The 17,037-nt window shown below is 33.7% G+C and overlaps 3 protein-coding genes across 4 annotated transcripts in view; 2 read left to right on the top strand and 1 right to left on the bottom strand.

The window, feature by feature from the left end:
• Nucleotides 1–438: 438 nt before the first annotated feature.
• LOC100367575 (surfeit locus protein 1-like) lies at nucleotides 439–9,981 on the bottom strand. Of its 2 annotated transcripts, XM_002735677.4 has the most exons (8): nucleotides 9,835–9,981; nucleotides 7,163–7,392; nucleotides 6,112–6,312; nucleotides 5,505–5,577; nucleotides 5,193–5,240; nucleotides 3,705–3,819; nucleotides 1,730–1,811; nucleotides 439–662 (listed from the first exon to the last, which is right to left on the bottom strand). In XM_002735677.4, the coding sequence occupies exons 1-8, from the start codon at nucleotides 9,883–9,885 to the stop codon at nucleotides 581–583; spliced, it is 882 nt and encodes a 293-aa protein (XP_002735723.1). In that variant the 5' UTR covers nucleotides 9,886–9,981; the 3' UTR covers nucleotides 439–580. The 2 variants fall into 2 exon arrangements, with proteins under 2 accessions (XP_002735723.1, XP_085348361.1); XM_085492235.1 differs by lacking the exon at nucleotides 5,193–5,240.
• On the top strand, nucleotides 9,950–12,050 carry LOC100367725 (prefoldin subunit 6-like). The gene is made up of 4 exons (XM_002735678.4): nucleotides 9,950–10,085; nucleotides 10,909–10,979; nucleotides 11,540–11,664; nucleotides 11,815–12,050. The coding sequence occupies exons 1-4, from the start codon at nucleotides 10,007–10,009 to the stop codon at nucleotides 11,930–11,932; spliced, it is 393 nt and encodes a 130-aa protein (XP_002735724.1). The 5' UTR covers nucleotides 9,950–10,006; the 3' UTR covers nucleotides 11,933–12,050.
• Nucleotides 12,051–15,072: 3,022 nt separating this feature from the next.
• The window catches only part of LOC102801411 (uncharacterized), a 29,398-nt gene continuing 27,433 nt past the window's right edge, over nucleotides 15,073–17,037 (top strand). Inside the window, exons 1-4 of the mRNA XM_078010089.2 lie at nucleotides 15,073–15,129; nucleotides 15,234–15,264; nucleotides 15,450–15,505; nucleotides 15,915–15,959. Of these exons, the coding sequence (XP_077866215.2) occupies nucleotides 15,115–15,129; nucleotides 15,234–15,264; nucleotides 15,450–15,505; nucleotides 15,915–15,959 (147 nt within the window). The 5' untranslated portion in view covers nucleotides 15,073–15,114. The remainder of the gene's footprint in view (nucleotides 15,130–15,233; nucleotides 15,265–15,449; nucleotides 15,506–15,914; nucleotides 15,960–17,037) is intronic.

Genomic DNA, 17,037 nt, shown 5'->3' with positions numbered 1-17,037 from the left:
CTTTAAAATTCATTTAAATTCATAGCTTACATCGAAAGGTCGATCTTTATTGTGTTCGAAATTGACCATCATCAAATGTATACAGCATATTATTAACCATGGAAATTTCCCCAAAAATACTTTGGCATCTGTCAAATGCCACGCGATGTTTGTTGACACTATGACCTTTGTTTTTACGTTCGATTTTACGCACAGCGCAGTATCTCGCAGTGAACGGAAAATGGTCTATTGTTTCTCCACACTCTGTTCTAAGCAAGACATGGTCAACTCCAACATTCTGATCATGTCCCATTAGGTCTTCACATATTGGAAGAAGTGACATTTATTGTAAAATTTACAGCTTTGTTTACAAAATTAGCGACATCAAAGAATTTTAGCTATTTTGGAAACACTTGAATGACAAGAGCTGAAAATCAAGACTATTAGAAACGTAGCATATCCCCTTATGTTGGATAGGTTTACTCTGCATTCAAATCATTGGTACATGCATAGCATTGTAATTTATGCTCTAGTAACTGTCCAGCGAGGGTATTTTCATAATTCGATCTGGATAACAACTAGAATGTCTAGCATTTTATAGTTATAATGGCACTTTTGTGGGTCTCTTCTTCTTGTAAACACCAAAGAACCACATCAATGCAGTCAATGCTGAGAGACTATACCTGTAATTAAAACATAACAATAATTCTTGTAAATACTACTGTATATAGTGGATATACAAAGAAAGTTTTTTGTCAAAATGCTATAAATAGATGACGGAATATGTAAATGACCCAATTAATACACATAGTTGTAGTTTATTTCTTGTATAACATCCAGTCTAGAAGTTTAAAGGTGTCAGGTGACCAAGTAGCAAGATAATTTTGTTTATTGGTATTTGTGTACGTTGAATTCTTGTGTACCGAATCTCCACACATTCACAATTTATGATGATAATTGTGACATAAAATCACTGCTTCAATATTCATAATCACATATATCATATTTTGTGTTATGTAGTGATATACAAACTGATGAAAATTAATTTGAGCAGAACTTTGGAGCTGTTATAAACAGCTGGACTTGAAATAAATATGAAGATTGTTTGTTTGTTTGTTGTCCATTTACTGTTAAAATACTGTACTTTTGCTTGGAATTTATATTCACTATTGTCACTGAAGGGGTGATTCAGTGAAAATAAAATCCAGCAAATACAAGTTTTTTTCCTATATTTTACATTCAACTCGTCATAACAGGAAAAAATAAATTCCATACAAAACACTCAAAAAGTCTTTTACTGCTAAAATAAAGTATTTTACAGTATGTCATAGCTGTTTTGCATGCGAGCATTTCACATATGTTCTTAACCTTTTCAACTACCAGACTTTCTCATCCAAATTTTTCTGCCCGTTTTTCTCATATTCTTTAATATTTCTGGAAATGAACCCTAATTTTGGAGTCAACCGACAAAATTTAAGTCAATTTCCCATTTTCCCTTAAAAAATCTGTCTATTTTTGTCCCAATCTTCTAAAGGAAAATGCAGACTATACACAGGACTATTTTGTGAATTTGTGATGAAAAGAGGGAACTGGTGGTGAAAAGATTAAGACAGGAGGCATAGTGATTTTCACAAAGGTTATAACCGAAAATTATCAGCTCCCGAAATATTTGCACATCACAAATTTAAAAGTTTAACCTAGAAAAATTAAACAACAAAGAGAGAAAGTGACGTAATAATTTTGAACTTGCCATGTTATAATATACTGTGTGTGTTCGTTTCGTAGAGTCACCCTAGTCTGCCCTCCAACAGGTCCACCTGGAACTGAGCACTCTGCAAGTAAAAAAAAACAAAAGACATATTAATACATGTACTTGGTAACAGCCCCCTCTGATAGCAAAATGTAAATCTGAACACTACTGAAACATTGTAGCTATTCATTTTTATTATATATTGATTGGGTTGTAGTAAACCTCACTAATATCGCTGTAAAACATGTTTCGGCAGTATTTCATTTTTAACTGTTCATTGAGTTTATGACAAAAACACAGATAGGTACATGAAAAAAAAAAACTTTATTACTTTGGCAAAACAGGGGGGCACACAACGAAATCCATTGGTTTACAAGAAATATACTAGGATAGACAAGTCATGAGCCCCTACTATGTGAACGCAAGAACTCTGAAATAATACACAACTCATTAATCTGTGTTAGTAATGAAGCTTCAGTCGCTGGGGCTGTAGTGTAATGAGAGATTGCAGCGCGACTGCCAATTTTAGGTATAGGCAACGAAGGCTGTGGCAAAAAAGAGCAGCGTGGCCTCAAGAAGTTAGTAGTTATGGTAGATGCAGCGTGGCTGCGAACTACCGAAGTTAGCTGTTTGAAGCAGCATGTGAATCATCTGTGAACAAGATTTTGGTGTTTTTGAAAAATAAATACCATATTTGCTCTACTGGTACTAACAGAGATCTAAGGTCAAAATAAGTCATATTTAGCTCTGCTGTCAACTTTGTCGAGCGGAGCTTATCATACGAGTGATTGTCCGTCGTCGTCCGTGTCCATGTTTTATTTTTTCGACTTCTTCTTGAAAACTACAAGCCTGAATGCTTTGATACTTGGTGTATATGTACCTTGGGTGGACCCCTTTTAGGTTTGTTCATTTCATGATATTTTCAATTCTCTAATTTTGGTGAATATTTTTGTCATTTTTGTTAAAAAGTGATATTTTCGACTTCTTGTTAAAAACCGCAAGTCCAATTGCTTTGATATTACATATATATGTACTACATGTAGACTGCTCTCAGATTTGTTCATTTTGTATTGATATCTTCAATTCTCTAATATTGGTGAATATTTTTGTCATTTTTGGTAAAAAGTGATATTTTTGACTTCTTGTTAAAAACCACAAGTCCAATTGCTTTGATATTTGATATATATGTACTACATGTAGACTGCTCTCAGATTTGTTCATTTTGTAATGATATCTTCAATTCTCTAATATTAGTGAATATTTTTGTCATTTTTGGTAAAAAGTGATATTTTCGACTTGTTAAAAACCGCAAGCCCAATTGCTTTGATATTACATATATATGTACTACATGTAGACTGCTCTCAGATTTGTTCATTTTGTAATGATATCTTCAATTCTCTAATATTGGTGAATATTTTTGTCATTTTTGGTAAAAAGTGATATTTTTGACTTCTTGTTAAAAACCGCAAGTCCAATTGCTTTGATATTACACATATAGGTACTACATGTGGACCTCTCTCAGATTTGTTCATTTCGTGGTGATATCTTCAATTATCTAATTTTGATGATTGTTTTTGTCATTTTTGGTGAAAAGTGATATTTTTGAATTCTTGTTGAAAACAGCAAGTTCCATTGCTTTGATACTATACATATTGTTCATTTTCTAATGATATCTTCAGTTCTTTAATTGAAATGTGCATTGCTAACAGCGGAGCTATCTCAGCCGACTGGCTGCTTGTTTAATTTTCCAACATACTATAAATCATACAATTTTTAATTTATATGAACTTCTAATTGAGAATTGAATCTAATAGAGCACATATGGTTTTGTCGCAAGAGTACATGAGTAAATTAAATGATGAAATAATTAAATTTTGACAAAATCTAGGATATTTTCATTCAAGAAAATCAGTGCAATGTACATATCACTGATTTCAAGTGAAAATAAAGGACTTGATAGCACAACAATAATCACCTGCAACTGCATCCACAAATATCGGTTGAGTTCCTCCATACTCTGCCATAGCAGGAATGTCCCGATAGAGCCAGCTATTTTGACTTAGATCATTATCCGGAGAGAAAGGTGGTTTCTAGTGAAACAAAATGGAACACATGTAAAGGTACCAAAAATTATGTTACCATGGCAACTGCATGCAGGAAGTTTGGTATTGTACCATATTTCACACATCATCAGCACACCTGTTTTTAAATCTATATACTGTATTTGCTCTATTACTGTCACCGCACCGAAACATCAACATTGCCAGCTACCTGTAAGTTGCTACATTTGCAACTTGGCTTGAGTACTCACATGCAATGGTTATATTTTACGATAAATTAAACCCATGTTGTTCAGTTTATTAATGCAATTATAAATATTGGTAAATATTGCCCCTCAGCTTTTATCCAATATGTAATTATGATTTGCTCAAGAGGTCTCATTGTTAACACCAATAGCTTTTGCCGATTGGATGACATTGACCTAATTTATTAATATTAATTTTTACACACTATAATGTCATAAAACCATTGCTGGATTGTTCAATTGGAACAACTATTTCGAATTTACAAGACTTTATATTTATAAAACATTTTTAATGAACACAGGCTTCTGCCACACACTGTATTATAACTTGTGAACCCATTGTAATAACCACACCGCAAACTAGGAAATCGTTAGGCGAACCATCACAAGATCCAAGATCTTGTTTTTTTGAGGTTCACACATATGGTGTTTGAGTTCAATACAGTTACATCACTACATTGTAATTCTACACCAAGGAATTTTCACATGGTATTTCTGATTAAGAAGAGACCATTAGGAAAATGAGAAGGCTTAAAAGATTCAACCGAAACAAAACTAAAATTTAATAATCATCAATTGTTAACAAAATTAAAGAAACAAAATCTTAATTGAAATACTGTAAAATGACTAATTCTCACTGGGTTTAAATTTCGCTGATTTCAAGCATATCCAGTAGGTTTTAAATTCACGGTTTTATCATTTAGATAATGTGTTTATAATTAATTTTACATATTCATTGGGTTTTAATTTAGCGCATTTTACAGTATAACAGAACCCCACAACTCAAGAACCTACCCATTTTATCTCCCTAATTTCAAATTGCAGATATTATTAGCAACTATGACACACTTTAGGTTTAACCAAGAATTGATGGATAAAGATTTAATTAGATACAGTTTGAGGGTGCATAGACAAATTTAAAAAAAAAATCTGTAATTTTTAAAAAATTACAGAATATTCTTTACAATTGTGTCTAGGTAAAAACAAATACAATTTCAAACAAAAGAGTAAAATAGTCAAAGACAAAGAAAAATTGCGAATTTCCCCTTCCCCCAAGTTCAGAGAATGGAACCCTAAACCCAATCATAATTTTGAACCAAATCAGAGAGGATTTGATATCAAAAATTAAACCATATACAAATTGCTGGTTGCAAATACTTTTTCATTGCCTCGGATTACAGCTACAAGATCCACTTCACCTGCAATCTAAACATATAGTACAATAACAATAATAAACTCCTCAAAGCGCATTATTGAATGAAGAGTTAATTTATACAAGATGTGATGTACCTCACATATCAAAAATCTCATATTTGTGCACTACCAATAATTAGCATGGTAAAAATTTAATTAAAGGCGTTAGTCATCAAATATATGGCTCTCATATAAACAAAGATGGCGACTTTGGCTGTTGCACAGATTACCAAGCTTTAATTAGGTATTTTTTAGGTGACAATACGTGCGGCTTACCTGTCCATCTGGTCTGGATTCAGGTTGCATAAACTTGCGTGCAACCCAACCTCTATTTACTAAAATACTGATCCTACAGAAAATAAATAAGAAACAATTTGTCTTTGAGTAGTCTAAACTTTATAATAATAATAATAACTTTATTACACTACCCAAACCATCAGCGGGTTCAGTATGGTAAATAAAAAGTATTACAAGACTAGGACAATTCTAAATACAATACAATACAATACAATACAATACAATACAATACAATACAATACAATACAATACAATACAATACAATACAATACAATACAATACAATACAATACAATACAATAATAGAAAATAAGAATAAAATAAAGACTGAGTTAAAAAATAAATGTTAAAAACAATTACTAGAATGAATACAATTACAACAAAAACTGATCTAGACCAAATATATAAAAAATATAGTACTGACAAAAATGTAGTTGCAAGTATGTATAACCTCAACAGCACTTTATCAACCAAAACCACTATAAACCTAACATCTTTATATACTGGTACCAACACCTTTCTAAACCAACATCTAAACAACCAAAGTGTAAACTTTCATCTGCGTGAACTGATTTCACTTTACTTACCCCAAATCCGGAATATAAAAAGGCGTGATTACATTTGCTCCAATATTTGAAGATGAGGACATCATACCTCCCTTGGATTCATTTTTTCGTGATAATTCTGGTGAATACAAAGATCGTGGAGTCACGTATATTTCTCTAGAATGATCAAATGTTCCTCTGATCTTGACTCTTCTATATTCTAGTTTCTGTAATTCAACAGGACTGGAGAAAAAAATCAAATAAAAAATCATGCATTTACAAGAATCAAATTTGCAGAATATGCAGGTATGAATTTTTAAACCATGTGGCCCATGATAACTGGTATTATTAAACAGTTTTCACGGAAAACAATAGAATATGTTGTTCCAAAAAAGCTGTTTCAGTCCTCATTACAAAACGTATCAGCACTAATTCGATGTGCTATGGGCTATTGATGTCGCATTTGAAAACTTCCCTTTGTTTACATTGAATGCAGAAATGCTACTATGAAAGCACAGCAATTTCATGTCAGTCTTTGCACACTCAGGTAGATAAAAACACTAAATGATCACTGATACACAAGCTAGCCACTCTGACTAATACTGCATTGTTTCCGCAAAGTCTGAATGTGACTTGCATAGATAGTAAATTAAAAGTTAATTAAAAGCAACTAAAACATTGCTCTATGGCATGTAACAGGCCAAACCAACTTCATCTTAGAGATGCTAGGGTCTATGCTTTGATTCAAGATCATTGTGGTGCTTACTAGCCTAATGTCGAAACTGTGCATCACGCTCACTACACACATGCATATTATACGTCCTGAAAAACCTTGATTTATGAACATGAATAAGACATAAGTTTGTCAATTTCTTGAAATTACTAAGTTGCCCATAAATGCAGGACTGGCTTTTAGTAGATATCCAAAAAGTGGCTGCTATCAATACGCAAACATTCATTGTTGTTTGAGCCTTCACTACGCACATTCACAGTTCTGACAACAGCGTTGCTTTAACCCACACACCTTACACCTGTTTCCTAAAGTCTATGCTCAAATCCACACATACCATATTAGGAGTTCTTACTGACTTACTCAGTTGGTAAATGGTCTATAGGAGGAGCTGTTGTCCTTTCTTCCAGATCTTTGATCAATCCGAGTTTCCATTTCTTTCTCTTTACCTGCCATGTACCAAGGCAGAATGTTGTAACTGGTATGATCAGCAATGCATTCCCAAATGCGGAACTTTTTTCAGCAGTACCTTCAGATGTCTGGCTGAAGTTTCTATGGGTATTGTAGGAGAATCTTCTGCACCTTGTGCATGTCTAGTGGTATTAATAGAATATATTCATTTGGATACTGATCTATCAAAGAAGATTTAAAACGATCCAAAACAAGCAGTGTCAGCTGATAGTCACCAGATGTGCTTTATAGCTATGAACTGTCTACTGTACCATTCATCATAACACACAGGAGGGAATATACCTGTATGACTATTAATTAAAGTGGAGGGGTCTACACCTGTGCACATGCAGTAATTGAGTCCCAAGCGACGATAACAATGCATGCTGAAAAGGCAAAGACTCATGACACTTGTTTGTAAACAATGACACGCTATAGCCATTTGTCGCATGCGCAGGTGACGACTCCCTCGCTTTAAGATGACTAAATATACATATATATATATTTTAGGTTATTGGTTATTACTTGATGGGATATGCATTCATTATTGGAACAGATTTCAGAGATTTTCAGTGTGTTTGAATGTTAGTGATTGTTTTGCAACTTCCTAATTGATTTGTTGTGGAATCTCATTTGATAAAGATTTGTATTCTCAATTACTTGAGTCATAATATGGCATTATGAAATGCAACTTGTTTTACATGAAAAGGGCTTGTGAAAATGCAGGAAGATAATAATGAGACATTATTCGTTTGAAGCTATGTCTGTTATTCTGTGTATAATGTGATTTAGACAATGAAATATATCATGAATCATGTTCAGTCTATCTTTTCCCACAATGCAATGCGAGAAACAGTAGTTAAATGTTCCAATGTCGCACATGTTTGAAATACTGGAAATTTAAATACTTGTACATGTATGTTACTGTTGACTTGTATAATGCATTCGTCAAGAAAATTGATATTACAATTGAATAATTTGACTGCTGTCGAAAGTGTCTTAATTGTGTAACCATGGAGGTAAAAAGAGACCTCCATGGTGTATTGTACAGTCAAAACAAACTTAGTGTAAGTCATGGGCAACCCCCTACTATAGCAACCCTTGACCCTTTTCACAATTGGCCATGATAAAATGCTAGACATCTCCACGACTATTTCATTTACATATGAAAGTACCCGGCTCTGGTAAGAAATCTTACCAGTGAATTGTAGCCCCGGACAGTCGATTGGGCCTAACGGCACTCCATACTTCCTGACCCGGCAGTCACAATTTATTCACACCTATTACGTTTATACACAATAATTATTCATAATAATAGATTAATATTGGGTACAACCGACTGTTGACTGTATATTGAGCAAAATTGTGTTACAACAAGTCTCAGAATTACTAGGGCATCTCTAAAAATAATTTTTTTTTATATTACGAGGTATAGGACACAATCATTTGCGATGGTCAAATCCTTTTAGTCAAAAGCAAAGGTGTCAGCAAGTTTGCTAACTTGCTGCCCAATACTTATGAGACTCACTGTAATTATGCTAAATTACGCAAATTAGAAAAATTACATTACAGTTTATTAATTTTACATAGTTTGCAGTACTAGTTAGAAACGAAAACTTTCATCTCTTACTACTGGTAATATTTTATTGGTATATGTGAATATACATGTAAATATACAAAAATTATTGTACACCATTAAAATTATCAAAATTTCAAATAGTACACAGAGGGTTATTTTCGTTCAACGTAATTGCAATATTTTTTTGTTCGTACAACGTACATTAAAAAAATAAATTCAGTAATTCTGTAATCACAGGCTAGACGTACAACGTAATCAATCAAATATTTTTTTTTGTACACTGTAAAAATGTGTCATTTTTCTCGGTACGCACAAGAATTTACATCCAAATAAAAAAAGCCGTAAAGAATAATCTAGGGAAATTATATTTTCGAAACTGTAAAGCGATTAGATGACACAATTTGCTACAAAATTAAATTTTCGCTGTAAACTGTATAAACGTTTTTCTTTTCGTTGTAAATTGTAAAAAGCCTTTTTTATTTCACGTAAAACTGTACCAGCTACCCACTGCCCCCCTCTACACATGCAGATTGAAGAAAATTATCCAGAGTGATTTTGAATTGCGCCAAAATGATACGACATTATATCTAATCATAAAAATTATAAAAGGTTCATAAAATCGCGCGAAGTGTCTTATAAATATAGGTAATTGGAAAAATATATGAAATATACTCGAGTCGGTGTTATTTGAGCTGTCTTAGAAAATAGTTCCACGGTATTAGGCCAATAGAAACTCTGGGAAGAAATCTGATGAAGAAAAAAAAAATGCAAAAAATAATAGTGAAGATAGTTTTGCTGCGGAAGCAGTCACTAACGGGACTATACCGACGACTTGTCTTATCTATACGTGTCGGGTAGTTCTACGAAAAGACGGGTGACGTGAAGACCGAAGACGTGACGCCCCCGACGTGACGCGGTCAAGAGTTCAGGATGAATGAAATGACAACTTTGCAGAACATTGACTTATTTATGAAAAAGGGATGTATTGTTCTAAACTCATACTTACTCTCAAACCTGCGGACCTAAAAGACATAAACATCCATCCACGAAAGGCCATATCGCTGTGACTTTTGTCTGCTCGGTTTTCGGCACCAAAATAAACTCGGACAGGTCGTTGCCTTGTCTCACCTTTGACCCCGGAAGCTTTCTAACTGTATTGTGGGTAACGAGTTCCAATCATGGCGCCTGGTCGAGAGTTGGAAATGCTGCAAAAGCAACTTCAAGACGAACTCGATAAATTAAAAAATGTTCAAAAAGGTAAGATGTCATAAGAAATACCAGTGTTATACACTGCTTTAATAACATTGCATTAAATTAACAATATCTTGTTTTATCCGCGAAACAACTCTTGTAATGTTGGTTTAGTTTTTTGCCGGATCATGCCTTGACATTGTAATATCTTGTTTTATCCATAATAACGAAAACCTGGCTTAGCTGTGCGTGGTTAATAACCGGTTATTTTTAGGAAAAGACTTTGCAGTATACCCCACCCCTTACCCTAACTCTAACCCTAACCCTCCAGCTTCCAGTAAGTTTTATATGCCCATTTAGATAACTATAAGTGTTCTCAAGAGGGGCATATACATTTGTACAATAAATTTGGGGGGGGGGGCAATAGGGTACAAGTGGGTTAGAGTTAGGATTAGAGGTGGGGTATATTGGAAAGTTTTTCCCTTTTTAATGAAATAGTCAATGACTGCTGTATTGAGAATCTACTCTGAATCATTTCAAATTCCCCTTGGCCTGGTTGGAACATGCCCGGCGACATTCTAAAAGACCCACCTCCATCACGATATTCCAATTGTTGCCTTGACCAATCACAAACATTGCATTTTCCCTCGCGCTGACCAACTTTCCCCCACGCTAACGAAAAATCTGTTGTTTTCTACTGACTTTCTGTTCCAGTCAGTCTTTGAGAATGTCACAAAAAATGTTTTTGATTGGCTTAAAAAAAATTCTGAAAATTAAAAGAAGAAATCCCTTGGTATCATCATTATTGCAGAACCATCAAAGAATTGTGAGGTCAGAAAAATAGTGAATGCTTATGTAATACCTTGTGACTTCTCTTCTTTTCTTACAGATTACCAAAAAGCTTTGGCTAATCGACAACAGCTTGATTCACAATTGAATGAAAACAAAATTGTTAAAGATGTAAGTGCAAATAATTCATTGATTCCAGACTCCAGATGTACTGCCAGCATATAGAGATTACTGTAAAAGCAACAATTATTAGTGGTTTTTAATTTCTCTATTTTTTCTATCGTGTAAAATCACTAAATTAAAATCTTTTAAAACATGTAAAATAATAGAAATCATTGTTTCCATCCCAAGTTTGTGCAATTGCTCAAGGCATCAGAATAGTGCAAAATAAATGATTTTGCAGTATATCTGACAAACCAAACATCCCAGTTAATTAAAGGAACATCAGATCCACGCTTCTGTAATCAACATTGATGCTACTCTCTTTTATTTGAAGATTATCTACAATGATAATTAATTAGAAATGTTCAAAATGTTATATCAAATTTTGATGGCGAAAAAATTATTGTTCAAAGAGTTAACCTGGAAATTGCCAATCCATAGACCAGTCTATGGACATTCTTACAATTTATACTATTATTATTTTTATTATAATAAATTATTAACTTGAGTAAACTGCCAGGGTCTGGTACTACTATGTGTGATTTGCAACCTGTAATTTGTTACCATAGGAACTGGACATACTTGAAGATGATGGTAAAGTTTTTAAATTAATGGGACCTGTGTTGGTGAAACAAGATGTGGAAGAGGCAAAGCAGAATGTAGGGAAACGAATAGAATACATATCTAGCGAACTGTAAGTCTCAATTTTATTTTCCGTCACATCCTCGCCAAAAAATATTGCTGTAGATTGTTTCACAAAGCAAACACAATAACAGATGTCTTCATTCAATGCTCAATCAAACCCGATTCCACACTTTGACTACTCAATGTTATTTTGTTGCAGGAAAAGAATTGAAGACAGCATCAAAGATTTAGATAAAAAGCAAGACACGCATAGAGAATCACTGAGTAAATTACAACAGAAATTTCAACAAGCTCAGATGAAACAAATGACAAAATAAAACAAATGTATTTAATGTAGAATATAAATAGATATGTAGCTTATAGTATTGTCTGTCATGGATGCTTACTTAAGGTGTTGAAATAAACTGGTCATGAAAACCAACATCTTCCCTTTAATTTTCTTAGTGGTTATTGTTTTGACTTTAACTCTTCGTCCTACCTGTAACACAACCAGAGGTGCTGGAAGGTAAAAATCATTCACAGAATTTAAATCTTCTGTTTAAACCACATAACTGATGTGTTTTGTCGAGGATGAAAATTGTTTTCTGTCAGATTTTGAATGAAGGTATTGAAATGAAATACTACTACAGGTAAATGGTGAATATTTGCTATACAGAGCATTCCACACTTGAATACAATAAATTATGTGATAAATTTCTGTATGCAAATTTTTTGCAAAGTCATAAACACTGTGAAGAATGTTCCAATTGATAGGGAGATAGTGATTTTTATGATCCGTTTATTTCAGCACCTGTTTTGCCTGTGCGCATATGAAAGCTACCTAATTGTCATTGTCATTTCATATTTTTTTTCACTTTTAAACTAAATTGGCTTTTTATTTTCAGTATATTTTCACATCTGTCCAAATGTAAAAGCGACTTCAGTACCCGGTACACTGCATTGTTGTTAATAAACTTTTTTTATTTGGAAACGTATTTTTGTTGTTATTGGTTCAGTTATTGGAGTAAGTTTGAATCTGCCATTGAAGTCATTGGATGACCTACCATTGGCCATGGCACTGTGATGTCATTGTTCACATTTATGCCAACCACTATGTGAATGTAACAAATGCCGCTCACTGATCAACACTAGTTTGCAATTTGCTATGATGATGACCTTAAGTAGTTTAGTAATGAGAACATGTATTCTCTATGGGGGGGGGGGGGGGCATTTTCACTGCCTGGCAGCCAGCACTGGGAAAGCACTTGGGAAACTATAATTTTGGATACATGTAGTTGTTGAGACTGTAACGAGATCATCCTTTCATGTGCAACATGTATAAATTTGGTTGCCCAGGATTACCAGTACTTCAAAGTTGAGTGTGCTGTTTTTTATACGGGCTTTTCCACAGCAGCGCGCACAGAGCCCATATAATTCATGGTACAGTGGTGCGCATCTTACCAATGTAGAACGTTCGGAATTAATAGGGAATGTTATGGCTACTCTGTTGTACGAACACTGCATTTTGTTGACTATTTTAAAGTTTGTAGGGTAAAAATCACTGGAAACTGTTGTCAATGCAACTACAGCAAAAATCATCAAAATCAATGGGTAAATAAGTTTTACCCAAATTAGGGCTATGATATCTATCTACAATGGCTGATTTTCAAAATACTGTGATGTGGGACTGTGCACATTTCGTGTCAAGGGATTATAAGGTTAAGAAATAATTGAAATACCAATTTTCAAGTTTCAAAGTGGGTATCGGATGTTCTGTCACACACAGTCGCTCTATCATAGGTCATATATGGACTCATTCTTGCCAACAGACAGCTCTTTCAACATCAGTGTCCGAATTGCAACCTCTAGTAGAATCATAGACCTTACAAAAAGGTCTATTGTAGAATATACAGCACATGTAAACACCAATATGTACTCAAAGTGACTTGGCTGAGAAGGGATTACATGCAACATAAACTCGCACACAACCATCAAACATGGACACTCTTTTTAACTTTTGAGATTAATGGTTTTTACAAACATTCATTGTGTGTTTTAACCATAGTTTAATCTACAGTATGTTTACATAAGTTCAGGTACCTCAGACAAAACAGATCTCAATTGGTGCCGCAGTGGTAACACCTCTTTTGTTGTAGAAGTAATCTAGTAAACATGATTAGTTTATGTATCAACATAAAAGTGTTAACTGCCTTGGCTGCAATGCGGATCCTGTTGCGTAAAAAGCTGTACTGGGTACTAGCTTGAACAAATAGTATATCTGCCACAAGAGGGCGCGGTAAACGACGATGAGAGTGGCGATGAGTCAAGATACATTGAACCACAGTCCCCCACAGAGGGATTGTGACTGTGATTGAACAACAAAATTATCACATTTGTTTTGCAAGATAATGAATTTCAGATTTCTCTATCAGTTTGTGATTCATGGTGAAACTATCGAACTTATCCGAACACTCTGGCGGTCTCCGATTTATAATTGAGTAGTCACATTTAAAACAAACTGTCTGCTACGAAAAAGCTCAAGGGACTGTCAACAAATAATGAACAGGCTCAGATATAATAATAATAACAATTTGTTATTGCATCTTTCGAAATATACATTTCTTTCAGTATATAGCAATAGAAATATTAATCAATACAAAAAAATAAAATAAAATATAACAAGTTAGTAAGAAGAATTTAAAAAAGTAAATAAAATATAATAAAATATAATAAGTTCACATCACATATTTTGTTGTGCGTTGTTGGAATGCCATGAAGATAAATTGTGCAACACACATAATTGAGGTTTTGTCCTATTTTCATTATAAATTGAAATTTTTCAATTATTAATTTTGATTTCTTTTGGGAATATTATATGTGAGAACAAATCTTGCTGTAATGTCATGTATTTTGGACAAACTATTAGTAAATGTTTTTCATCTTCTACATTATGCGAATTACAATGTAGACAAATTCTATCTTGTAATGTTGTTTTGGGCGTGTGTATTGTATCTATCTGTTTCTATACCAAGGAAGGAATCCTGCGCTCACGATCGACGAGGGTTGTTTTCTAAACGAACCAGTCATTTGATGGGCGAAAACTTTAATTTGATCAATAGCCGAGGAAAATAGTTAATACACAGTTCCTCTATACTAAGTACTTTCCATGCTCTATATGATAGAGGAACTGTGATCAATATAGATAATATCGACCGAAAGCATTTGGGTTTCAACTTGCACAACTAATAAATTTATTTGTTGTCTGAGGTTTCAGCCACATTGCACGGACTCTGCTGAAGTGCATGTGATGTACAGTAAATGTGACTCCGCACTGTAAAATGGTATATAAATGAATCTCCGTAAAATCTAAATCACAGAGCGACTACTGCTTTTGTTATTGTCGTTTCTTCTGCTTGTCTCTTCGATAACTTGGCGCTATTTTTAAAAGCAGAAATCCCTTTAAATTGACCTTACTGCGCATGCGTACACTAATGTTGTGGAGCGTTGCTATCGGACGGCAATGGAGAACTACAGGGTATGTTACGTTCTTGATTTCGCTGCATTGTCATAATATTTGTGTTCGTTTTCATTTGAATTTTTTTTTACTTCAGTGTAATAACATATTCTCCCCGATTTCAGATAAAACAGCGACTAGGAAAAGGTGCACAGGGTGAGTACACAGGCGCCTTGTTGACCAGTCTGTCTTCCGGCGGACCCGGTACTGCTGCTTTCAATGTCGGATATTATCGATCACGTACAAATCGTTCACTCGACGTTCATTTTCCGGATAATTTTTTATAGCTTTTTTGCCGCTTTATGGATATTGCATTTCTATTAACTTCCCTTTCATGACAGGAGCGGTATTTCTTGTTAATAACAGGAACGACGGACTTCAATATGTTTTGAAAAAGGTACGTAAAACTGCCTGGGAGCGGAAATTAAAAATGTCAACAAACTGTGACTTTGATCAATTAAATTTGCAGTTGTCATTTACCATGGTAATAAATATGCCGCCGTTGTTGTTGTCGTGAATGCATATAATGCATAATGCATATACTCTGGGAAAAAATTTCAATTTAAATATTCTTCTTGTACTGTAAAATGGTTAATTATTCACTGGGTTTTAATTTGGCTTATTTCGCTGACTGGAAAATGCGCTAAATTAAAACCCAGTGAATATGTAAAATTTAGCATAAAACATATTATCTAAATAATAAAACCATGAATTTAAAACCCACTGAATATGCCTGAAATGGTAAATCAGTGAAATTTAAACCCAGTGAAAATTAGTCATTTTACAGTAATTGCTTTATCTCATAGGTTGAATGCAATGATGAAGGGGAAGCAAATAAAGCTTTTAAAGAGGCAAGTACATGTATTACATTTTGACATTTCTTAGGAAAACCTATTTGCCAATTATATATCCCTAATGTACAAATTGTATAAAGTGACCAAAATATTTACTCTATTCACACTATTAGAACAGTACCATGAATCTACTTACAAGACCATTTATTGTGTCAAATGTTGGTGTCATGATAGCAAATATTTGATAAATCTAGTGCACCCATTGTTTTATATATCTTACTTACCTCCTGAACCTACAATGCAAGTGGACAATTATGACCAAAATTGATTAAAATTCCTAGATAGAGCTGTGGAATAATGTATCAAAATTTAGCATGTCACATTGTACTGCAGTGCTGGCTCGTATCCCACTTTTCTTCCAGCAATTACCTAGAAATTGAATTGGTACAAGGTACATGTACATTATGACATTCATTGTAATCTAAGCCGATAGGCAACCATGTAAGAACTCCATTCACATGCACTTAAGTGAACAATAGGTCTAGACACCACAATACAAATCTTAAAATTTCACTTCATTCTGAATATTCTTCATGTACATATACATAAAAGTATTGAAATGTCTGTTTCAACTTTATTTTGTTGGGAATTATTCAAATTTCTAAATATAAAACTATTGATATTCTGATTTTGTTTTAAACGATGCATGGTTTTTGTGAGCAAAATATTCAATCCCACCTACCCTGTATGTTCAATCGTTTCTGTAAACAAGCCAGTTGCCAAAACAAACTAAGTTCCACTGCTCAAATAACTTTAATGTTTCACTCAAAATTAATTGTTAATATACTTTTTCCCCATATTTGTGATGCCATTGCATTCATTACATTATCAGCCAATATACATGGGATCTGAACTTGCTTAATATTGCAATAAGGCTAGGCTCCTAAAATAACTTTCTCCATTGATTTATGGCTTGTAAAATTTTGCAGTAGATATATGTTGTCCCCTGAAATATCCAACTTGATTGTGTGGGTATAAACATGTTTTCTTTATTTTATGACATTTTCGTAAACTTTTAAGAATAACATATAAGACTGAAGCTGGTATAAAAAATATTTTCCTGTTATTGCATAAT

This window comes from Saccoglossus kowalevskii, chromosome 17 (assembly GCF_978046115.1).
Source record: "Saccoglossus kowalevskii chromosome 17, keSacKowa6.1, whole genome shotgun sequence".
Lineage (NCBI taxonomy): Eukaryota > Metazoa > Hemichordata > Enteropneusta > Harrimaniidae > Saccoglossus > Saccoglossus kowalevskii.
This window is presented reverse-complemented; position numbering and strand designations above follow the sequence as displayed.

Bases quoted from the DNA above. Each gene is read 5' to 3' on its own strand.
- LOC100367575 (XM_002735677.4), bottom strand. From the start codon at position 9,885: ATGGCCTTTCGTGGATGGATGTTTATGTCTTTTAGGTCCGCAGGTTTG. The intron at 6,313-7,162 runs GTAAGTCAGTAA...TTTTTTCTCCAG, and splicing joins ATAGACCATTTACCAACTGA to TCCTGTTGAATTACAGAAAC. The intron at 1,812-3,704 runs GTGATTATTGTT...TTTTACTTGCAG, and splicing joins ATTTGTGGATGCAGTTGCAG to AGTGCTCAGTTCCAGGTGGA.
- LOC100367725 (XM_002735678.4), top strand. From the start codon at position 10,007: ATGGCGCCTGGTCGAGAGTTGGAAATGCTGCAAAAGCAACTTCAAGAC. The intron at 10,086-10,908 runs GTAAGATGTCAT...CTTTTCTTACAG, and splicing joins ATTAAAAAATGTTCAAAAAG to ATTACCAAAAAGCTTTGGCT. The intron at 11,665-11,814 runs GTAAGTCTCAAT...ATTTTGTTGCAG, and splicing joins GAATACATATCTAGCGAACT to GAAAAGAATTGAAGACAGCA.